Source organism: Haemaphysalis longicornis, unplaced genomic scaffold (assembly GCF_048455015.1).
Source record: "Haemaphysalis longicornis isolate Haplotype H1 unplaced genomic scaffold, Haemaphysalis longicornis Haplotype H1 scaffold_1, whole genome shotgun sequence".
NCBI lineage: Eukaryota > Metazoa > Arthropoda > Arachnida > Ixodida > Ixodidae > Haemaphysalis > Haemaphysalis longicornis.
The window spans coordinates 114,614,132-114,638,913 of NW_027526203.1; the positions used below are offsets into that span (position 1 = coordinate 114,614,132).

Here is a 24,782-nt window from a genome sequence, read left to right on the forward strand (position 1 = left end):
TGATGTGAGTCCCCCTTAACTTCTCTGCGTAGCACATGCTGTAACGTTGGCTTTTTGCTCAACACACCGGCTGTGCAGAAAAGCCAGACACACGAATATACGTTTGGGTGAATTCTTATGCTGTATTCGGGTGGTCGTTTTAGAGCGCTCTAGAGCACTCCGAAAAGCGACTCCGTGTTCGGGTGGTCGAAATCGAGCGCTCGACGTATGTTCGGTTGGTCGTCTCAGAGCGTCGTACTCCACTCCGAGCACCTCCGACTGCTCTGACTCCGAAGTTGGAGTGCCGCTGAAATCCGGAGGCGATTGGGTCACGTGACCCCAGCCGCCGCGGCTCGCCTCTGGCTCGCCCCGCTCGCCTGCCCAGTCGGTGGCGTTCGCTGAATCCTCCCTTTCTGTGCTGAGGCCTCGACAGCGGTTAGTTGTGGGAGTGTTTCGACGATTTTGCTTCTCGTGCTATTCCCCGCATCATGTCGAAACGGAGAAGCCTGTTGAGTGTAGGGGAGCCGTCTCCGCTACTTCTGCAGCTCGAAATCGACGCCGAGGAGGACAGCAGACGACGACGACTCGCACGTTTACGCTGCGAAGTTCGCCGAACTGTTCGCCGAACCACTTCCAGTGTTCAAAGTGCAGGAATACGTTCGCAAGGTTGTGCACACCTATTCTTACCTTCAATCATTGCGAATAACAGGCGCTCGGCTGATGTCGGAGAACTTTGGCTTGGAGCTAACGCGTCCGATACGGAGGCCGCCATTTGTTGAGACACCTTGGCCGGCCTGGCTGTTTGCAGTTGCCGTTTTGGCCGCGCCGCGTCGCCACGGTCGCGTGCTACTCCAAGGTTGGGTACGCGTTCGGTTGGGGAGCGGGGACTCTTGCTCGGATTGCGGGAAGCGGCGCATCGGCGTACTCCGAGTCGGAGTATCAGAGCGACCACCCGAATACAGCATTAGATGTAAGAACAAATTGTCTAGCAATGTGACATGCATTAGCATAAAATCTCAACAGAAAAGGCAGGCATTGAATAAGTTTGTGGGTGACTCTAGCTGCAAGTGCAAATTGTTTTACATTATAACAAGGATTAGCCCAAAAGAGGTCTCTAGCACTCATGATCGAGAACCGACAGACTATTTGGGAATAGCTAGCAGGGTCACAGTCACGCCATGTTTTAGTTGTGATGCTTCTTTTTTAGTCCTTCGGCATTTATGGACAGAGGCAATGTTGGCTGTGGCATCCCCTTTTAATCGCTAGTATTTTTAGCATTCCCTTGCAAGATCTGACCATATGTCAGAAAAATGTTGAGCAGCAATGCATGCGCGAGCACCTTGAATGGGAATAAGGCTTGGGACTTGAACTCGTGCATACACGCCATTCCTCACTGTCTATACCAATAGGCAATTCACGGATAAACACCAGTGTACATGGAGCTCATAGTGCGGGAGTTGGAAAGCGGGCGAGCTGTCTGAGTTCACCCGCCCCCTGTGGTGGCCACTGGTGCAGGTGCGAGTGGAAGCGGCTGCGCAACAAGTACCTGGCCCTGCAGAAGGCCACCATGGCGCAAATAAAGCGCTCGCTGTTGCTGCCGCCGTCCGGGGGCACGCCCATGCCCTCGCCCAGCCACCCGTCGCTCCTCGCAGCGGAAGACATGGCCGAGGATGTGGGCGGCGGCTGCAGTGCAGAGCCGGATGACCAGGGTGCACCGGTCCCGACGCTGGACTTCCAGCCGGGTGTCATCATCAAGCTGCTCACCGACAAGCCCGTCTCCAACACCACCGAGTTCAAGGTCACCTCTTGTTTCTGTCATCATCTGCCTATCTACACCCACTGCAGGGCGAAGGCCTCTCCCATGGATCTTCATTTATCCCGGTCCAGTGCTAACTGCGACCAATTCTCATCAGCCCATCTAGCTTTCTGCCGTCCCCTGCCACGCTTGCCTTCTCTAGGGATCCACTCTGTTACCTTTAATGACCAACGGTTATCTTGCCTTCACATTACATGCCCTGCCCACACCCATTTCTTCTTCTTAACCCTTTGAGGGTCCAATTTTTTCGCCAAATGTGACCCCCCAGGGTCGATTTTTTTTATTGCTGATTTAAATTCTTTGGATGAATCAATTTCGAGAAAAAATTATAGTAATTTTTTAAGGGTGACCATAAAGTGACAAAAAAATTGTTTCTGTTGTTACATATATGTGGTTTATTCAAGAGTAACACAGGAAAAATTCTAAATAAAAATGAAAGAGTAACAAGCCGGCACCTTTTGAGTGAATCAAGATCAGATAGACGTCAGTTTCGCGGACGCAAAAAGCGGGAAGCGCCCGGAGGACGACACCAAAACCAGCCGCTGCACGTGCAGGCGGATGCGGGAGCGATAGGCGGCGCACCGCTCATAAAATACAAAAAAAGGAGAAAAGAGCCTCATCAGTTTCGCAGGCGACCTTGGTCTGTGGCAGGCACAGGAAGCGAGAGGCGCCCGGGTGCACGGTGGGCGACACCCAGCGCGCCCCCTCGTTAGCGGATGTGCAAACGATAGCCGGCACGCCGCTGTAGTAAATCATAAAAAAAATAAAAAGAAGAGCCATCGGCGCAAGAAAAAAATTTGACGTATTTCCGAAGTGTGGCAGCACATGCCAAGCAAGAGAAGTTGGTGAAAAAGGCGCACTTTTTGAAGATACAAGCAATGCTGTACATGTACGTCATTGACCATTTTGAAAGTGTTTGCCGATGCCGTACATGTATGGCCGTGACCCTCAAAGGGTTAATTTCTACTAGTATGTCCTTAACACGCGTTTGTTCCCTGATAAACTCCGCTTTATTCTTGTCCTTTAATGTTACACCTATCATCTTCTGTTCCATTGCTCGCTGAGTCGTCCTCAATTTAAGTTGAACCCTCTTAGTGAGTCCCGAAGTTTCTGCCCCGTAGGTGAGTACCGGTAAGATGCAGCTGTCACACACTTTCCTCTTCAGGGACAATGGTGGGCTGACATTCATTATCCGAGAATGCCTGCCGAATGCACTCCACCCCATTCTTGTCCTTCCAATCTTTTCTGTGCTGCACAAATTTGGAGTGGTTGAACGGCATAGTTCGGCAGGCGGAACTGGGTCAGTGTCATTATGGTGGAGCTATTGAGGAGAGGATGGAGAGCTTGTGGGCGGTATTTATGAGCGGACAAGTTGAGTGAAAGTGTGACCGTTGAAGGCCGCAAACGCTTCTCTTGAAAACCCTATTTTCCTATAGTCTGCTTGAAAAGAAGGCAACACGCAAAATACAACAGCTGAAATACGCGCGTGGACGCCACAAGCGGCCAGCAAAAAACAGCGATTTTAAAACCGAAATTGAGGAGAGCACGGCCATTGTAGTGACGTTGCAGCCGTCCAGCGAGCGGCCGGACGGTCACCAGCTCGGGGGAATGTCTGCGCGCAAGCTTACGCGCGCACGGGCTGCACATGGGTGAAGCGCGCGCAGCAGAGCTCGACCGGTTCTCCAGCTGCGTGGCTGGCCAGAGGAAGAAGCCCCCGTCGGCTGTAACGTCACAGGCGCGTCATGGCTGTTTACGCGATCCGCCGGTAGGTGCAGCGTGGTCTGCGGCGGAGCTTTTTTAAACGCTTCTGACTGATTAACGAGGCGTGTTACGGGGCTACCACTTGTGTCCCAGCTGATTTGAGGGTACTTACTACGCATTAAAAATAAATTTGGTCCACGTGAAATTTGAGTGCAGTTGGCCTTTAAGGGTGGGCACACTAGTCTTGGAGCTTTTTTTTTTCTTTACGAACCAGTTTTAATGAAACTGCATATCATTAAGGGGTTTTCTATGCTGATTTCAAATCTGCAATTAGATTCTTTGCAAGCTTATCATATCTTGTGGTAATTAATGATTAATTGCCGTTATTTTGGGGTATAATTACAAAATAACCACTCCATGCAGAATGGCGATTACCCCGTGGCTGGGCAGACAAATGACTAAAGAATACAGCGTTGGAAGAACATTTTTCATTAAGCTATTTTTGGTCATTTTACAACACACTGAACTTCACTGCTCCTGCACCCTGCCAGAAATGGCTCACAGGTGGTGTCAGTTGAACAGAATAATAATTTTTCAAAGCCTCCATTTGAAAAATTTGTTTCCAACAGTGTATTCTCCACACATTTAGGTGTCAAAAAAAAAAAAAAAAACAAATTACTGTTGTACCTGCTCTGGGTGCCGAAATATCCGAGGGCGAAATGCTAGCTTAGCGTCGCAAGAAAAGTGCCGTTTTACCATCAAATTGTGCGCAAACCGAGCTGTAGAGTGCACTTTGAAATGCTGTTTGCAATAAAATATGGTGCCTTATGGCGAGCAAATTTGCAGACTGATAGAAAAATGGCCGCGCATGCAGCAAATGCCATTTTCCAAAAAGCGATTTTTTCACCGTTTTTCGGCCCCAAAGACCCATCTGCCCCCTGAAGCAGACAGTACAGAGACGGTCTGAGAGTGCACTTTTTCCAGTTCTTAAAACCCTGAACCGCCCAAGGTGTGTAGTTGTGGTGGTGCTCGAAACAGGACTCCACTGCTATGGACTACAACATTGTGCATAACAGGATGCATTCGTTCCTCTTTTTGCTCCTCATTTCTTTCCACAGGCAAGTGTCCAAACGCAATGCCACGCAGACGATTTGGCAGGAGTCAGCTAGGGTCATAGGATACGCCTGCAGCTTTGCTTTTGTAGCTGGCATGGTTGTAGTTGCATTAGGCTATGACAAACTGTTTCTGCCCGTTGTAACCTAGCATAACTTTTAGGTTATGCTCAGTTACAGTGAGCAGTTATGTTGCAATCAGCAATTACATTAGGCTGTGATTCTCTTTTCCTGGTCATCGTAAACGTAACATTCTCTAAATTATGTTACAGTCGAACCCCGCAATAATGAAACAGCCGGGGAAAGCCAAAAAATTCGCTTTTGCAGGAATTTCATTTCTGGGAGAATGAAACATAAACTACAGGAAAATCGCCTGCAAACCAATTATTTATTTACGAAAGTCGGTTACATTACTTTGCGAACCTTACCTTGCTGCCACTTCACAGCGGAGCTCTTGCACGACAAGAAGTGGTTTATTGCTAGTCGTCATGCCGAATCGTGTTAAATGCATCCAAAACGTCCTGCCGGATCGCCTTCTCTGCACGTTTCTCTTCTTGGTCCTCGGCACCGAGCATGTCCAAGCATGCAAGCAAAGTCGGGCAGTGGCACCGTGTTGTTCCAGTGCTGTTCACAAAACTAAGTGAGCACCACCTTGTTAACGGGCGGAAATGCCACAGCCATCACTGTTTCATTTCGCGCATATGCGCCATTAGAGTGTGGTGTCCTTGCTCTTCAAAATGGCACAGCGAGCTGCAGGCGGTCCCAAACTTGTTGGCGCTATCCTCCTTTCCTCAACTTGGACTTGCACTTTCCTCCACTTGAAGGCACCTTATTGAGAGCAAACGTGCCAATCACTGCTCGCACAACGAATGCATGCGCAAGTCACCATGCATCACCCCCTGGTGGCGTCACTGCGAGGCTGCCTCCACGGCCGCCTGCTGGTTGCTGCACGGTCTTTTTTTGTAAACAAATGTGGCAGCGGCTATGCCAGCGTGCCGTGGCAGAAGTTTACGCAGTTTGAGTCCGAAAAAAAAAATGCGTTTGAGCACTTTTTTGACTCTGTTAGCCTCAAATGAGTAAATAAAATGCAACTGGAATTTCAGCGAATTTTGTTAACACGGGATCGCTGTCCTAAAACGTTTCATTGCCGCGAGATACAAAATACATGGGCTTCTATGGACATTCGCCGGGGATCGGAAAATATTTCGTTGTCGCAGGAATTTCGTACTACAGTCGAACCCCGCAATAATGAAACCACCGGGGAAAGCCAGAAAATTCGCTTTTGCGGGAGTTTCGTTGCCGCGAGAATGAAACATAAACGACCGGAAAATTGGCCACAAACCAAAAATTTATTTACGAAAGACGGTTATATTACTTCGTAAGCCTTACCTTGCAGCCAACGTCACAGTTCAGCTCTCACTGTACACGTGGTTCATTGCTAGTCGTTGTGCACGCCTAAGTACGACGAGATCGTGTCAAACGCATCCAAAGCATTCCGTGTGTTCACCGTCTCGGCACCTTTTTCGCCCTGGCCCTTGGTACCGAGTATGTCCGATCATGCAAGCGAAGCCCAGCTTCTTCTGTTTACGAACTTTGCCAGACAGAATGGCACCTCGTTGCGCCAATACTGTTTACTAAACTAAGTGAGCACCGCTTTGTTGATGTCCAGAAAGGCCACAGCCGTCAGTTTTGTTCTGCACCTTGCTTTTCAGAGCGGTTGAGCGAGCTGCACGCGTTTCCAAACTCGTCGGCGCTATCCTCCCTTTATACTCCCTTCCTCCACTTGGGCCACTGACTTGGGCGATGATGGCTGCCTAATCTCGTAGCAATAAAAACCTCCACTTTTGGGCTGGCGAAGGCATCTTACCGAGAGCAAACATGCCGATCGCCGCACACAAACAACAAACGCACACGCGGTTCAGCGGTAGCAGGCTAGTGTAGCCCAAGCCAAAACCGCGAGTTGAGTCACCATGTGTCGCCCCCTGGTGGTGCGACTGCGAGGCTGCCTCCACGGCCGCCGGCTACGTGGTCTTTTGTAAACAAATATGGCGGCGGCCATTTAGGCGTGCTGTGGCAGAAGTTTACGCACTTCGAGTCCAAAAAAAAATGTATTTGTGCACTTTCTGGACACAGTTAACCTCGAATGGGATGGTAAAATGCAGACCACTTGCAGCGAATTTTGTTAACGCAGGATCAGTTTCCAAAAACGTTTCGTTGCCGCAAGATATAAAATATATGGGCGTCTATGGACGTTCGCCGGGGATGCGAAAATATTTCGTTGCTGTGGGAATTTCGTACTCGCGGGATTTCGTTATCGCGGGGTTCGACTGTAGTGGGACTTCGTTATCGCGTCATGGAGGGTTCTCTGATGCGGAACTCAAAGGCGAATACAGTCAAACCTCGATGAAACAAGGTTGGTAAAATTTGTTATTTACTTCGTTACATTGAAATTTTCCTACATGGAAATTTGCGGTTATAAAGAAGTGTTAGCCACATGAAGCGGGAAGCGGTTCCTGAAAACGAAAACGTGGCACGCATACACGGCTGGCACGCTGTTCCTGTCAGAGCCTAATCATCTATTCGGGCATCAGCGTGAACCACATGGGACGTTTTCTGCATGCAAAAATGCACCTTGCAAAGCCACAGGCGCACTGGTGCAGCCGCGGAGACCACCCGCACGATGCAGGTAGCTCCAGTGACCGCTTCTAACCGCTTGCTGAAACGCGGCACGAGGGGCAGGGGCAAACGAAGTTGTTCATGCAGGAAAAAAAAGTTGATAATGTGACTGAAAGTTGCATTGTGAAACGTCATACGCGCCGCTTAAAAAAGCACCCATCAAATATCCTCTGCGGTGGTGAGCCTAATTGTCTCTGGCAGGGCCAGCCAGCATCCCTGACCGCTTCAAAGCGCCCGCCATAGGGTGCACGCCTCCCCATTGGTGAAAGTCGTCAGGCTCCTCCCACTGCCGCGTGCGACGCAAGTCACTTTTTTGGCTGAGGCAGAAGCCACCGCTGGCGCGCAATTGCGGTCGCGGGGGTCAAAAAAACGCCTGCACAAGTTTCAAAAACTTTATATTAACAGCACTACCGACACAGACAAAAAGAAGAGGTCTGTGTCAGTAGCGCTGTTAATATGAACAAGTACCAACTCGCCCAGTCCTCCGTTTTAGCTCATAAAAACCCCCAAATGCTTTTTCCTGCACTTGCTGGAACGATGAAACCCACCAAGCATGAGCGAACTCGAACGAAGGGCAAAGTGGCCGCATGTGGCAGCGGTAGCGCCATACACAGTTGTAGGCAAGGAGCTTGTAGGCAAGGAGCTCGCTCACGGACTGCGTGGCTCGCTGCATCCGCAGCATTCGGCCGCCCGAGTCGCCGTTTGCGTTTTATCAAGACCCTGTTTCGGCGCTTGTGTCTCCCAAAATCTACTTCTAAACCAAATTTCGTACCTGGTTGTTCCTGAAATTTATTACATTGAAATTTCTGCAGACGGGACTTTGTTATGCAGAGGGTGAAGATACCGTAAAAACCCGCGTATAATACGAGGTTTTTTTTCAAAATTTTACCATGTAAAATTTGTGCCTCGTATTATATGTGGATCCCAAGGTTTTCAGCCGAAAATTTGCACTTTCGGTTTCGGTTTCAGCGGAGGGTGCACCATCTTGGGGTGGCGTTAGCTGGCTGCTGCTTCTCTCAGCCGGCGCCATTTTGATTGTTTTGACGACGCGAAGGATCGGCACGTTCACCGCAAGTCTATCACGATGTCGGGTGCACGAAGGCAGTATTCGGCTGCAATTAAAAGAAAAGTTATTTTATGTGCCGAGACCATCAGGAATTGCGCCTCAGGACGGCAGTTCGGCTTCACCGAAGGCAGCATTCGCGGGTGGAGAAAGCAACTGGTGCTTGACTGGATAAAGTCTGTGTGGTGTTGGCAGCCTGAAGCACTGTTGGGGGTTCGCGTCAGTGCTCGTGTTGGACGCCTTTCGCTGCCACCTGGCCGATTCCGTGAAGAAGTTGTCATTCCAGAAGGAATGACATCCCAGCTGCAACCGCTAGACGTTTGCATCCACAAGCCTTTCAAGACTGCATCAGTTCCTGCTACCAAGAGTGGATGAGGTCAGGAGACCCGTAAGTGACAGCTACCGGATAGCTGACGCGGTCTTCTCCAGCGGTGCTTTGTGGCTGGATCGCGGATGCGTGGGTCAGCAACCCAGAGGAGCTCGTCAGTCGCTCTTTTAAGAAATGCGGCATATCGAACGCCCTTGATGGTACTGGGGACCACTTTCTGTGGGAAGACATTTCCGACAAGGCGACTTCAGGAGACAGCGGCAGCGAACCTGACGATGATTGAACGGACGTCGGGAGACAGTTCTAGCGAAAACTGACAACGACTGAACGGTAACTGCAGTGCAAATAAATGTTTTCTGTGCTCTTTATCCTGCATTATATGCGGATTAAAACTTTTTTTCTGATTTTGCTGTCCCCGAATTACACCTCGTATTATACGCGGGTTCGTATTATACGCGGGTTTTTACGGTACATGGTGTGCATACACTTGAAGTTAAAAAAAATTCAGTGGTTCGTTACATCGGGAGTTTCGTTACATTGAAATTCGTTACATTGAGGTACACGCACTCCATGCGTGCAGACGGGCCCCGCTCAAATCACCCACCAGCTGTTGGATGAGGTTGCGGTGGTACTGCAGGTTTCACTGCTCTTTCTCACCATGATTCTGTAGCTGTGTGCACCTCCTAATAAAGCTGTTCTCTTCCTCATGGAAGTCACCAGTTCTCTTCCTCATGGAAGTCACCATCGCTTTCGCTAAGTGCACCTCCGTAGAATTCACGCGATAAGAAGGCGGCTGTGCTTCTCAGCGAACAGCCCGGACGTGAAAACGCTCCGGAATCAAAAAGCGAGTGCTGAACATTGTGCTGCACCCTAGTGCAGAAGAAGAAAACTTCAACAAGCAAAGTTCGCCCACCCGATACAAAGGGGATAGCCACCGCATCAGCGTCATCATCAAGGATGCGAACGTGTCACAGTGAGAAAAACCGCAAAGTTTAACCTTGAACAACGGACCGCTACAGCTGTTCTGCACTTCCCAACAACGGACCGCAAGGGGCTAACGCAATGTTTTGTCAGTTCTGTAGAGTTCTGTAACTCCGGGAAGTTCCGTCAGTGCTCCAAACTTCAGAATTGTTTGAAATGTCATTGAATCGCAAATTTCTCTAATGTTTTGGCCATTTCTGCTCCTGGGCAATGGTTGTTCTTCAGGTGTCACGTCGGCGGGGTTTGAGATGAGAAAAACAATTGGCAAGCCCTTTGCGAGCTCAAAGCTTTTTTTCTGGAAGCACGGTCTTCCGGAAGCCTAACTTGATGCCTTCTCGGAGGCAGGGACAGAAGTGCGGGGAAAAAATGTCTCCTCAATGTTTGCTGCCTGGTGCAGAGGGCAGTGTAGTGTGTGCACCTAGATGCAAGGTTGCGTACAAAATTAGGCTGCCCTGCAGCCCATGGACATGCATGCGGTTGAGACTAGAGAAGGTAATTGCGGGCCTGGAGAAGTTTCGCTGAAAGTTGCCGCTGCTGGTCTGTAATGTGTTGTTTGAGGATGTGGTGTCCCATCACCTCGAGAAATAGACAAAGAGAAGGCTACAACAGTGGCGCAGTCCTACGGGTTACCACACCCAGGCGTTGAGGGGGTGCTTGGCGTGCAGCGCTGCGTTTAGTCATCATCACACCTGCTTGTTGCCGCAAGGTTGCCATGGTAGCACCGTGTTTTCTTCTAGAACACCGGGAGTGGGGCGAGGAGGGGACGCACAAATGTATTGCTGGGTTTCTTAACTCTTTCGGGACCGCCGGAAAAAGTGATGAAAATGGGAGGTCTCGGCACAAATTTTTTATTACATAAAGCAAAGGCACCATCCTGCCTTAGCATATACCAAAATGCAGCTAATTATATGTTCTTTGACATACAATACCAAGTTTTACTTCAACACTGACGATAGAACCATGAAAAAATCTGAAAGTGAGAACTTCGTAAAAAAACTACAGAAAAAGATAGAAAAAAGCGTAAATATAAAAATATTAAAAAAGAATAAAATTATTTCAGGATATACAAAATCTAACACAATGCTTTGTTTCTTCATCGCAAAAGTTTGATGCGGCTAGGTGTAACTGGTTTTTTGTTTTGTGTGTGATCTCTTTGGCACTAGGGCCATGGCTACGTCGGCGCCCAGGTACACGGCAGACTCTCGTCTCGGCGAAAACTTGATCCGTTTCTGTGCTGGTGGCAGGAGATCACCACCATAGGTAGTTAACACCCTAGCGAACAAATATAAACCAGCCAGAACATATTTCGAGCGCACATACCTACTCCAGAGCCAATTGAAACCGAAACCAACACCCACCTTTGAGCGCGATTTGACGTTCCAGGCTGATCGACACCCGAATCCTCACTCGAGCTGAAATCCGATCTCTAAAGCCGCATTCCGACTCTTCACTGCCACTGTCATCGTTAAAATCCACAGTAGAAGGCGAAGATATGCGAGACGAGACGAGGCGGATTTCTTATCACGCTTGCGCGAGTATGACGCCATGTTTGTTTACATTCGAAACCACTGCCCGTCGGAATAAAATATCTGACGCGCTGCCGCCTGGCGATAAAAAAAGAAACTTCACAAAAGAGAAAACTCCAGGTTTAAACTATCTCCTAGATGTCACTAGGTGCTCCATCGAGTGAAATTTTGTATTCTGCAGGCTCGCGAAACCATCGATCATATGTGATCGATGGCCTATGGAGCGGTCCCGAAAGAGTTAAGAAAGATAGGCTCAAAAGTAAAACTGCAAGCATGTTAGAAGCGTGTAAAAAAAGGCACGTATGGCATGAGATTACTTCAGGCACTGTGACGTGCGAGATTCAGTAGCTGTAGACTGAGTGGCACAGGGGCGTCGGTACCTTTAAACTACTTTCTAATTGATGCATGTTACAAATGCACGAGCTGTTGGGATAAATTAGAACCTGCGCATTTGGGCACGAAACTCTTGACAGAGGTTTGCCTGTGGCGATCGTGGTGAATTTTGTGCTTGTAGACGCAAGGGAATGCCTGAAGGGTGGGCCCCACATTCAAGTATTATTTGGAGGTGGCCTTATTGCTGCTGAGCTTATCAGTAGGGACTGGATTTTTCAGTTTTGATCAATGAATGCCAAAATGTGCCTGCCAGTTGTAGCAGTACAAGTTTGGTTTACACTTTAAAGGGCTTATCCTAGATACGGGTCAGGACTAGGATTAAAGCCCTTCGTGCTTCGTGTGCTTTGGCCCTAACCACATGCAACACGGTTGCCACTGCAGCTGTTAAAATTTGTGGGTCGTGGTTTCGACCATCGTGCTTCTCAATTGAAATCTGGACATCGAGCCCAATGAGCGATGCCTGTACTTTCTGCTCGCTGTTCCTTGTAGTGACGACCGAGAACGGCGGAGTCAAAGTAATTAATTCGCGGGTTACGTGCTCCGAATGGATGATGGATTACTGGATGATGGATGCACATGGTGGAGTAGTTGTATTCCTCATTGCTTGTCGCTCCCTTGTTGTGCTGTCTGTCTTTATCTTGTGCTTCCTGTGCTGCCTGTGAGAAGCTTGCTGTTAGTGGAGCTGCAGGTTGTGGAGGGCCAGATGACCAGTTCCTTTCTTTTTCTTTATCCTCCTTTTCATTTGAAAAGCCCCAATATTTGGAGAAGAAATCGGGACGCTCTCATTCCCCCCCATGAGTTTCACGGCTACACAATGCCAGGTTGTTTTGCGAGAGAGGGGGGGGGGGGGGGGGGGATGTGCTTAATTGAGTGTGATCGTGCGACAGTCAGTCATTCGGCTTCTCACTAAAGTGGAAGATCAGATCAGATAAAACTTTATTGTTGCTACGGGTTTGGCTGTTTTCAGGTCGACTTCAGTGTCCTTACAGTGACGGCAGGATTCATATAGATTAGTGAGGCCTGGGTCAGAGGGTCTGTGCTGAGCAGCGCGGCCTCCCACTGCACCTCGTTTGTGATTTGCAACAAAATGGGGTGCTTTTTAAGAGTTTTTAGAAGGAAAAAAAATCGGGACTCGCATTGCGATGCCACTCCTAATGGTGGCCAGCGACGCACCTGCCGGGGCCGACACTGAAACATCTGCCGAGTAAGTGCCCGGTTACTATGTCTCCCGCATTAAAGGTAGCCGACCCGGGGACAGTCGTGTTTAATTGCAGTCTCCCACTGCGCATTTTTGCCTTCCCTCTGACTTCTCGCTGCTTTCAAGGAGGGAGGTCGTGCCCACTACAAATGCCCGCGCATGCAATTTCTGGACACCGTTGAACTACTTGGGCACAGGAAAGAAATATTAGAACAATCTGAAGTCGTGAACGTGACAGTGCTGCTGTGGACGAGAAGGCAGAGGGAAACTGAGGGAATACCTCGCAATAGTTGCCATCGTACCGCATGAAAACAAGATTGCCTTTGGCAGTGAACGCAAATGCGGGCCATAAAATGGGGGGGGGTAACAGCAATGAGGGCAGTGCAGTGCAGCCTGTTGGTAGCACTCTGTTCATCCATGTTTGAGCCACACCGAGTGCGGGCCCAAATAAGTCATTAATGGGCAAAAAATTGTTTGTGTGTGCGCAGAACAACATTCGGCAGCTGGCCGATGTGGCATACGTGGACGTCATGGAGGGGGACAGCGTGGCGTACGTCCGCTGTGCCAATGCTGAGGCGGCAAGCCAGTTCATCGAGAGGCAGAAGGACTCCTTCTGTGGGTCCCTCTCTCTGCTCACAGGTGCGCTTGCCTCCTTCTTTACTTTGGTCTGTGTGTGCCCGATTCCCTCCCCCCCTCTTTTGAGGACCCCTTTTCCTTCAGCTACTTTTCAGGTTGTAAGTCAGTTCTTTCTGTCGTGTAGAGATAGGCGCAAAAAGAATGATCAAGATTCGTGCAGAAATTAGAGAGTTGCTCCATCCGCGGGAAATCGGCCGATTTTTAGCGGTCTAAGAAAACATTTTTTGTGGGGTAAACACATTGGTTAGGCACACATTCAGTGACATAAAAGGCAGCCACTCGATGCCCTTTCCAACAACACCAGTTTTACTGATTGATTTTAGGGTTTTACGCGCCGACGCAACGCAGGCGATGAGGCGCGCCGTAGTGGAGGGCTCCGGATTAATTTTGACCACCTGGAGATCTTTAACGTGCGCCGAAATCTCGAACACACGGGCGTTTTTGCTTTTCGCCTCCATCAGAAAAACGGCCGCCGCGGCCGGGAATCGAACCCGCGACCTCGTGCTCAGCAGCGCAACGCCTTAGCCACTGAGCCACCGCGGCAGGTTAACACCAGTTTTACTAATGCTTTCCCAAATAATGATTGCGAAAAAAATTGTCAAATTCAAAATTTTTGTCCAGGCGTAGAAAAAGACGAGAAAAAAGGAAGTTGTGTATAACAAACCACCTGTAGTAGAGAAAGTTTAGGGTATACGTTTTGTAGGTAAGCATTTCAAAAACCTGTCCTAGAAAAAATATTGAGTTGCGCAGAGTAATTTGTCAGATACAAGACAAAATGTTAGCACGCGTGGCTCCCACGCCTTGTGGTGAAGGCCAACCACCATTTCAAAATGTGCAATTTCGGATGGTTCTATGGAAGAAATTGTGTGGTTTGACATCACTAGAGGTACCAATTAGTCCCCGTACGATGTAAAAACACCTTGTCAGGGATTATGGCCAGCACAGAATTCAGAACAGAATTCGGGGCAAGCAATCGATGCGAAGAAATCTGCTTGGAGTTGAAAACGTAACTTGGTGGTGGATGCTTGTTGACGTTCAGGTCATCACTTATCTGTCAAAACTTTAATTTGCAATTTATTATCTCACACACACACACACACACACACACACAAAAAGCCTCCCGTCGGGTCGGAACTACTTACTGAAAGGGGCCATAAAGACAAAATGCAAGTTTGGTTCATTCAAAAGATTGCCCTGTTAGAATCATGCTGACACTACTTTTAACGTGAACTTCGCTCAAATAAGCTGTATAATTGGGAAAGAAGGGAATGGACATGCGACCCACTGGCTCGTTTCCCACAGCAGAACCTATGGTGTCATACCAGCCAGCTCTGCGATTGGCAGGGCCGGAAAAGGCAAACGCAAATTAGGCACAACTTATCAGCGTGCCTAACGAGCTATTCGCACTTAAATTTAGGGCACTATTTTTATATCGGTAAGAATGATGGGACAAACAGTGGAAGTTACAAAAGCACATGTAAACATAGAAGTACCGATGTGTACTGCTGTTGGTACTGCGCGCACTATGCTTCGTTTAGATGCACAGCAGTGCACGGTTTTGGGGTTGTCTCAGACGGCACTGGCCGATTGACGCAAGCGACGGTGTCTTACGTGACCATATTTGTTGAGCGAGCACCATGTTTCCATGAAACGATTATTTTTCCATGAACAAAAACAAGCCAGGTCTAAATACAGTCGCAAACAAACCAAAGGCAGAAAACGGCTTGCCGCGGTGTTGTGGCGCCACCTAGGTTGACTAACGGTAAAAGCAAGTCTCCGCTCCACACCAACAGGGGTGAGACAGCTGCGCATATTGCGCAGATGTGATACAAATTTGTTTTCCTGCGCCAGGCTGCTCCAAAAGCTTGAAAATTTGTATAATTGCGCCAAACTGCTCCAAAACAGTCTGAGAGCCAACGATTTTAACGCTCCCATCAGTTTCAGTGGGGGAAAATGCTTACTGACTCAATAATTTTCCAGCACCCCCAAGGTGATGCTGTTTGTAAAAATTAATTGATTGATCATTCAATAAAAAACCCGCATAAAATGGTCCCCGAAGTAGTTTTTTCGGATGTCACAATGTCGGGTCGCACATGTTATATTCTGTACGTTTTTAAAGCTTTCCCATCGAAAATCATTGCAAAGTTCTGTATAAAAATACTAATGTTTACTGAGGCGACAAAACTTGTTCAAGTTAATGACAAAACGACAATTTTCTGAGCGCCGTATCTTCAGAACAACATTACATACGTATGCGGGGCGCCGCCATCTTGGTATGGTGAAGATCGAAAACATGGCCAGCGGGCGAAGCAGTTGCTCGTAGTTCAGGCTAGTTCTCTCTAGTTCAGGCAGACCGCTCTTCACAGATTTCTACTGTGCTTTTGATTATGGGGGTGGCTAGGTTTACATTTAGTTGTTTGTTCTGTTACGGGAAGTTGCGCCACTCGAAAGGTGGAGTTCATAAAAAACAATGCGGTGCCCGCGAATTCGCCGCGTTTCGTGTGAGGCGCGGTGCACTCTTGAAGTGAAATTTCGGACTCATTGCGTTGTTATAAAACGCGGAGTTATTGCTGCCTTTGACAGCGAGCTTGCGAGCGGCGGGAATGGGACGGACACTTCAAAAGGGGCGGCGCTGGCTACATCGCCGCAAAATGTTCAAGCAGTGTCCGATAGCGGGACAGGCTATTATTGCACGCTAGTACTAATAATGGTTCATCTATCTGAAGTGAAATTTAATGCCAAAAGGGAGATTGCTAAACATATCAATGTTACTCAAATTACGATTGATCGTAGTAAACGTGCACCTTAGTGTTTGAAATGGGAAAGTTGGTGGGGTGCAACGACTGTCACCTCGCTTTGCGCAACTTTTGCCGTGGCTCTACACTTGTGCTTAAGGCCGAATCTGGGATTACAAAAATAATAATTTCGGCATTCCCATGATAATAAAAATGCCTTACGATTGCTTAGTTTTTAAATTCGATATTTTCAACGGAACTCCATGCTATCATAGAGCCTGAGATTTTAAAAATGGTTTGTAAAAAGGTAGTGCATTTGGTACCTCGTTATACTCTGGTAGAAAAACTTTATTAAAAGGCTGTTTCAATGTTATATACGTTCAAAACCGATTAAAAAGTGCACTTCCCCCCCCTCCCTGAGTTGCCAAAATTTTGATTTTTTAGTCTCCTAAGGTGACATAATAAATGTTCTTCTGCTCCAAATCAAGGTTCTTCTGCTCCAAAATCGAGATTTCACTGCTCCAAAAATTGCTCCCAAATCTGCTTCAGCTGTCTCACCCCTGGTAATGTGCCAGCCTTTTGATCCGAAAAGTTACTACCGTATTTATTCTCGAAATGATCACACTTTTTTTCCAAAAATATGATGCAAATTTACAGATGTGTTCATTACGCGAAGCAAATTTTTCGCGAAAAACGTTTCAGCCCAGAAAACACAAGCAAGTTGCAGGTCAGAATTTTTATGATAGGTCTGATGAACATAATAAACATAATAAATAAAAACATAATAAACGCTCCATGGACCAGCCGCGTTGCAATGTGACGCAAAGTGCATTGTTTTCATAAGTTACGGAACGTGCCGGAACGAGTTTGCAGCGAGGTGAGAACAGGTCGACCAATAAGTGGCTGCTGCTGTCATAGTGCGGGACATCAAGACAGACATGGCTGCCGACACAGGTAGCTGAGCACCTTTTTTCTTTGTCTTGTGAGTACATTATGTGCATTTAGTGAGAGTTTCTTCCGCACCAATAATGTACTCACGCTAGCTGATATCGCTAATATCCGAAAGTCTGCGGCAATAACGTAGCCATGTCCGCTTCGAAAGAGGAGGAAACATAGGTAAACACGACCATCATCAGCTAGACTTGGCACACATGCCACATATTGCTGTGGCAAGTTCAGGGTGCGATCATTGCGCGGGAAATAAAAAAAGTCGTATTTTGATGACAAACATCAGGCGTGCGATCATTACACGAGTAAATACGGTAAATATGTGTAAACAGCACAAAACTTTGTCATTATTCAGAAGAATCTGTTACTCGCTGGCCAGCTCATGGGACGTTATCCGAGTGCTTTCTGGAGCGCAGTGTCATCAAGTGAATGCTTTTCATAGTGCTTAAAGGCCAACTGCAAAGACAATTTACCTGCCCCAAATTCTGTTTCAACGGTTGGTATATACCACTAAAGTCGCCTGTGAACTAATTTTAAGCTCCACACACGCTAAGTATTTTTATTAAAACCGTTTGAAAACACGCCACTTCAGCCGATGCAGCGCCTAGCAGAGCGTCGCCACAACTGGTCACCACTGCGGCGAACTTCCGGATGTGACGTTCTAGTCAGGACTCCCGTGCAGCCGTCCCTTTTCCTCAGTGGCCCTTTTACGCGCGGCCTTACGCGAGGGAGCAGCGTAATTTGTGCATCTTGCATGAATAATTGCTTTCACACGTTTCCGTAATGCAAGCAGCTGAAGAAGCGCTGGGTTTCAGAGACATCAAGAGCAAATTCGAAAAGTGCCGGGGCCGGTCGACGCGAGGCAATACACCGTCGGCGAGCGAGTACGGCAGTAGCATAACGGCTGATTTCGTGGTCGCGACGGCGGCAGCAGGCTCTCGGTCAACTCGACGGGCACGCGAGACGCATGTACGGCCTACGTGAGGCGATACGCTGTTGGCGCGGCTGGTCGGTGCATCGGCGCACAAACGACTACGACAGCTGTGCGGCACACTGCAAGCTTGCGGCCGGGCATCTCTACGAGTGCGCAATACGCAGAATGGCTGACGCGAGACCATACGCTGTTGTGGCAGCCAGTTGGGGCACGAACGAGTACGGCAGGTAGATATGCGGCCCACTGCACGATCGCGGCTGGTCGACTCTTCGAGAGTGCAAGTGGCTCGAGTACGGCCAATGCGAGGTGATACCCCGTTGTCACTGCTATCGCCGGTGGGAACGCGAACAAGTACAGCATGCGGCGCACTGCTCGAAATCGATATATATATAAAATCGATATATATAAAAAAGTATGTAAAAACTAGCCGCTGTTTGCAACATATCGCTGACCGGTTAGAAAAAAAATATAAAGAGGAGCACATTTGGCAGCATTGAGTCTCGGGAAAAGTTACTGTTTCATGATGCCAGCGAAGACACTGCAGTGCTTTCGTCGCTGCATGGCATCATTATCTAAAGACTTGGCGCGGGCACCCTGCTAACAGGAAAAAAACTGCCCGTGTAAACAAAAATAACAAAATTCTGGATTTGAACTTTGATAACGTATGTGCTGAAACTGAATTTTACACGCTAGCCGGCACGTTTCGATGCTTGCCTCCCGCGGTAGGATGGTTCAATCGGCACAGGGCATATTTGCTGTGCCAGTGCCCATCTGGCGCTAAACGCTGCTGTTTGTGTACCTATTTCCTCGCTCCCAGCTTCACCACGACGCCTTGCGACGCCTGTGTTTGCGTTTTACCGGACGACTATAGGCGCGTCTCAGCAGCTCACAGCCAAGCAATAATGGTTGCACGAAATTCCAAACCCCTTTTCGTGCATGTTTTAAGTGTTCGGAAAAACGGACGATGCAAAACACATGGCATGCGCGCTGTCTTCTCGTAGGCAGCCGTGGGAGAATCCGCCAGCTGCACCTACCCGGTTCCTGCATGTAACGTCACTTCCGGTGGGCCATAATGGCCGCCCTTTTTTTTCCAGTTTCAGTTTGAAAATAGCATTTTTGGTGTTCGTTTATGATGCAGCGACGCATATTTGGGCCTTGAAATTTTACAGGTAGCACTTTTTAAGGTAATACTACCGGAAAATGGTGCATTTAAGGAGCCGAAAATTTCGTTGCAGTTGGCCTTTAATGTTCAAAATGTTGCTTCGCACTTTGCTTCATGCAGTTGCTGTACTTTGCAACGGTGGAAATAAGAATTGAGGCTCATTGCAGTGTGGAGCGGATTTAACAGCAAGGGGGCACTCCCCAGGCGGGAGGTGTCGTCAGTCCAGGATGCTGCCGCCTTGGTGCTTGCTGGAAAATGTACGGGGCGAACCTGTGGCCACAATTAGCTACCGCCGCTGAGCCCAGCGTTAAAGGAGCCATGAAGACAAAACACAAGTTTGGTTTATTAGAAAGACTGCTTAGTCCCGATAACGATGATACCAATATAATCGCAATCTTCGAACAAGTAACGGAGGTATTGAATAAAACGTGTGAAGCAGTCGCGACCCCCTAGCCAATTTCCTGCAACTTTTCTATGACGTCACGGAACCTTGTTTGTGCGATTGGCGGCCGCCTAACTGACCTGTCACAACGACACATGACTGGGCATCTGTAATGGGGCCTCTAGTTCCATTTGACCGCATCACTTGAATGCTAACGTGCAGTTAACGCACTGAAAATTGTTTTATTGTTGGCCCGTATGACGTCATTGTTGCTCATAACACGTCACTGTGGCGCAAAATTTGAAAGTTTTTAAATACTTCTTGCTTTTTTTTCATTAAAAAAACATCTTTTGGGGCTGTAATGGAGCTGAGTGACATACTGGATTCTAGTTCTTTCAAATTACACGAAGTTGTATTTTCTCTTCATGGCTCCTTTAAGCCACCTTGTCCTACCCAGCTCCCCAGCCGACCTCTTCCTTGTTTCTGTGCCTCCCAGGTGGGGCTGTGGCATTCCTGCACTCAGTTGAGCAGAAGTTGCATTGGTTGGATTGCCAGCACGTGTGGAGTGCAGCCGTTGCGGATGTTGTGAGCTCCCACAGGGTCATGTGCAGCCATGCGTTTCCCCCAAGCTGAAGCCTTGAAAAGTATACTGGGCCCGTGAGATTGCTTACACTGCTGAACCAGTGTTGATGTGTAGTTCAAAAATCACCCACCTTTGAAACGATATGAGCAGCTGGCACGGCGTGTAAACAGATAAAGGAAACAAATTTTGCAAATTGATGGCAATGTATGCGGCGTTGCCATCGGCACGCAACAACAGTTGGTGGTCCTCCTTGGTTGTGTGTGAAGGGGTGCTGGTAATGCAAGATGTAAAGGCAGGGCATGACGGGGCATTGTGATGCCGAGTGTATATGTGTGTGCCTGCTTTTCTGGCTGTGTTGCACGGGCTAAGATGTGTGTGCGGGATGCGTGTCAGGGGACGAGGAGAAGGCGTACTGGGACAAGATAACCCTGGACCGAGAGACACGCCGCAGCCACAAGACTCGGCAGAAGAAGCGCGGTGTGGAGAAGGTGAGCGTGGTTGTGGGGACCGTTGAGCGCACACCTTGAACTAGGTTCGGCTAGGAGTCGGAGGGCAGGGAACGTAAACAAATGTTTTAGTAACGTAATTGACTGGCCTAGTTGGCATTCCATTATGTACAGTTCGGTGCGAAAATAGACGGGGACTATAAAAGTGCTATAAGCAGGGAGGGACTAACCGCTCTTGTGTTGTCTTTTCTGGTCCCTGTCTATTTTTGCACCGAACTGTGCAAGTGTTGCTCTTTCGCTGCACAGTGTATTTTGCTATCGGAAGGGAAAATGACTTGGGCCAGTCGCATCACTGCAGTGTTGAAGCCGTGCACAGCTTGAGGACTCAGCACTTAATGTCGTTTAGCCAGCACCAATGAGAGCCAGCTAAGCAAGCAGCAAGCGTTGTGAAAGTGAGGGGCAGCCGAAAGCAGTGAGCAGAAATAACCGTAGATGGGGCCTTTAGTGGATGCTTCGAGTGAGTCTAACTGTTGAGTTTTGAGCGAGCGTTGCAACTCCACGTGTCGTACCTTGTGCATTTCACTCGCACAGATGCGACTGGCTGCATGACCGATTTCACTAAATTTCGGGACGGCCTATTTCCGAGAGAAGCTGGTTACATTCCATTTGGTTGTCCCGAAGGGGTGGAACAGCTGCGCCATTTGCGCCATTGAGCGCCAAACTCATTTACCCTGCACCATCCTGCGCTAAACCGCCCCTCCTGCACCAAACTTGTTTATGAGCGCCGTCCTGCACTGCACAGGCCAAATTGAGCTACGAGGTATGACTGCCATGATGCCCCGCGCCCAGTAGCTTGGCTGAAACATTCAGGGGTGAGACAGCTGCGCATATTGCGCCTTTCTGATACAATTCCATTTTCCTGCGCCAAGCTGCTCCAAAAGCACGAAAATGGCGAAAATTGCGCCAAACTGCTCCAGAAGAGCCTCAACAGCACGGATTTTGATGCTCATGTCAGTTCCGGCAGGAACGGAAGCCTCCCGCATCCCGGTCACCGCTTTTATCGTCGGTCAATCGCAAACACAGAAATGGCACAAACAGAAAAACTGAAACGAAGCAAGCGATAGCTTCTAAAACTCGATTCGCTTTCCGTCCGGGTTCGCTGAAACGGCCTTCTCGATTAGGCATGGCCGCCGCCTGATCTGGCTGGTATACCAACGCGCTCAGTGCGTATTTCCCTGGTTTATTTTACGCTATCAGCTGAGTTCCAGTCTATTCATTCTATCTGTTGTGGCTCTGAACAGTGACGTTAACGCAAGGATATGGTTTGAGATTGGTGCCAGATTACGGGAAGTTGGGCGGCTCGAAAAAAACTTGATTGAAATGTGGGGCCTACGACTTCGGCGTGGTTTGTCCTTGAGTGCGATACGCGGTGCACGCGTCTATAATCGGGTTCGTGAAGTGAATTTTTTGGCTTGTTGTGCTGTTGTAAAATGTTGAGGTGTTGCTGTGCTTCGAAGCGCGATCGCGGGCCTCGGGGATGGAACGGTCGACACGAAAGTTGCGGGCTGTGCTGCGTCGCCGTGACCTGTTCAGGCAGCGCCCAATAGCTGCAGGACTACACGGCTGCCATAGAACGCGACTATAACACTTGATGTATGCAAAGTGAAATTTAATGCCAAAATCTAGGTGGCTAAAAATTAGCGCTACTCAAATGACCATAGGGTGAACCTGCGCCCCGGGGACTGAAACGGGTAGGCTGGTTGGGCTATGCGGCCGTTAGCTCGAAGCTGCTCAACTGTCCGTGACTACAGTCGTTCGTACAACACAGCCTGGGATTACAAAAATAATAATTTTAGCATTAAAACAGCAAAAAAACGCCACAATTGCGGAGCCCTTAAATTTGATAAGAGTTTTAGCAGTCAGTCTGTTCCATCGTGTACGTAGTTACCGAGCTCACCGGGACTCGTCTGGGCACTCGGACATTCGTAGCCGTAGTGGCCGTAGGGGGATTAGTTGCGCGGCTGCCTTCGCCTTGTCCGCGCCTCTTCGCCCTTCCGCGCGTGCAGGCGCAGACCGGTCCGGTAAACCCGGTAACAAAGTAACCAACAGAACAGACGGACTGCTAAAACTCTCTAATGTTAACGGCAGTTTTGCTGTCATTGTTTTACCCGCCGCGGTGGCTCAGTGGTTAAGGCGTTGCGCTGCTGAGCACGAGGTCGCGGGTTCAATTCCCGGCCGCGGCGGCCGCTTTTCTGATGGAGGCGAAAAGCAAAAACGCCCGTGTGTACAAGATTTCGGCGCACGCTAAAGATCCCCAGGTGGTCAAAATTAATCCGGAGCCCTCCACTACGGCGCGCCTCATCGCCTGCGTTGCGTCGGCGCGTTAAACCCCCACAATCAATCAATCAATCAAGCTGTCATTGTTGCGTGCAGGCGCAAGACAATATCACCAGTTAGGAAAAAGGTAGTGCAGTTAGTACTTTGTGATACTCTTAAAAACTCTTTCAGGTAAGGCTGTTTGAGTGTTCTGTGTATTCAAAACTGATTGAAATGTGCACTTGACCCTGCAAATTGCTGAAATAATGATTTTTTTAAGCTCACAAGACGACGTATTAAATGTCCCTAACTGCTCCAAATCAAGATTCTTCTGCTCCAAAATCGAAATTTTGCTGCTCCGAAAACTGCTCCCAAATCTGTTTGAGCTGTCTCACCCCTGAACATTGTGTTTTTTGGTTTCATCGAGTCTTTGAGCGGCTGTGGAAGTTGGCTTTGTCTTAGCAGTAAGGTCGCAGGTGCTGCGCGCCTTCTCCACTGTTCTCCGCCTTCTCTTTGGATTTCTTTGTGTCACATTTGCGCGGTTTTGTTTGCCCGTGCTGGCCACTGTGCCACAATCAATGAAAAATGACGAAATGTAACTAAAATGTTTTTCTCCCTTATTGTAAACAGAGAGAATAATATTTGCATGAATATCTGCATGCAAGGCTGTAATATAATGGAGGTTAACTTCAATTTACTTGACCACGTTCGACGGTCCTAGCTTTGCTACCCAAAATTTCCTGTGCCTGCATGCATTCAACAAACAGGGTCTTGAACACTTTGCCTACGCTTGTTAATTCTGTTCGCCTTCGTTGTGAGCTAATTGCTCATTGTCGCCTGTGAACTGTGGGGTTCGCTTTGCTTATGTGGAGGACGGTCCAACATGAACTGTGCCTTCGATTGCAGTCTACTTACACAGTCTATGGCGTATGTTCATCCACTCTGGCAACCCTGTGACGATGAGGACAAAGGAATGTTGAGATTCGCACACAGTGAAACTGCTGTTCCATAGAAAAAATGAAAACGCCTTGTTTTACGGAATGCCACCGTGAATTTGCTTAAACACTGCCGTTTACCGGACACGAAACGAGGTCTGTTGTCTGATCACCTTAGACTGTGCGCGTGAGTTTAGACCTTTGACAGAGATAACGCGGTGCGCTCAGTAGAGCCGGGCTGAAGGTAGATAAGTTTGCATGTTGCAAACCACCAGGAACTTCGTTCCAGGTTCCGAGTAGGTTCTGGTGCATGGGGAAATACCTGATACAGTAGGTGCATAAATAAAGCCCGATTGGTCAGGGGCTGGGGCATTAGGGAGGTACCATAATGCTGTGAAACGGTGTTACATCTGCTCCGAATGGCCTTTCTGGCTGCTCCAAGCCTGATACAGAAGGCGCTTTTGCCTACTCCCAGGACTGCTCCCAAACCGATGGACCCTGTTCCACCCGTGGTATCGGGATGGGAACGAGTTGACCATTTTCAAAAGGACTACCACGGTCAGACTCAGTTCGACTAAGGTGGTTGCACTGGATTGTTTCATGCTAGACTGGCGTCGGTTCAACCAGCGTTTGAGTGTTTAAAACTCTGCGCTCGCATTATGGCCTCACCGGGAGCGATGACACTTGTAACTGGATCATTCCATGCCAAACGTCCCAGCCGTAAAATCGACCATCACGGATTTGCTGAGTAAAAATTGTGGGTCATCCTCGCATGGCCCACAGTCCTCCCTGAAAGTGTGTTTGCTCCAAAAAACATTGTTCTTTTTCTAGCCACCCTTTTACCTCCAGGGTTTAAAGCAAACTTACGTCTGTGAAAAAAATTCATGAAAACGTAACTTCTCTTACAATGGCCACCATTTTTTGCGAACATC

General features: G+C 48.5%; 1 protein-coding gene across 1 annotated transcript in view; it reads left to right on the plus strand.

Annotated features, from left to right (window-relative positions):
• Positions 1 to 24,782, plus strand: part of Larp7 (La related protein 7) — a 52,695-nt gene that overhangs the window by 25,318 nt on the left and 2,595 nt on the right. Inside the window, exons 7-9 of the mRNA XM_077707675.1 lie at positions 1,495 to 1,777; positions 13,262 to 13,412; positions 20,547 to 20,641. Coding sequence (XP_077563801.1) covers positions 1,495 to 1,777; positions 13,262 to 13,412; positions 20,547 to 20,641 — 529 coding nt within the window. The remainder of the gene's footprint in view (positions 1 to 1,494; positions 1,778 to 13,261; positions 13,413 to 20,546; positions 20,642 to 24,782) is intronic.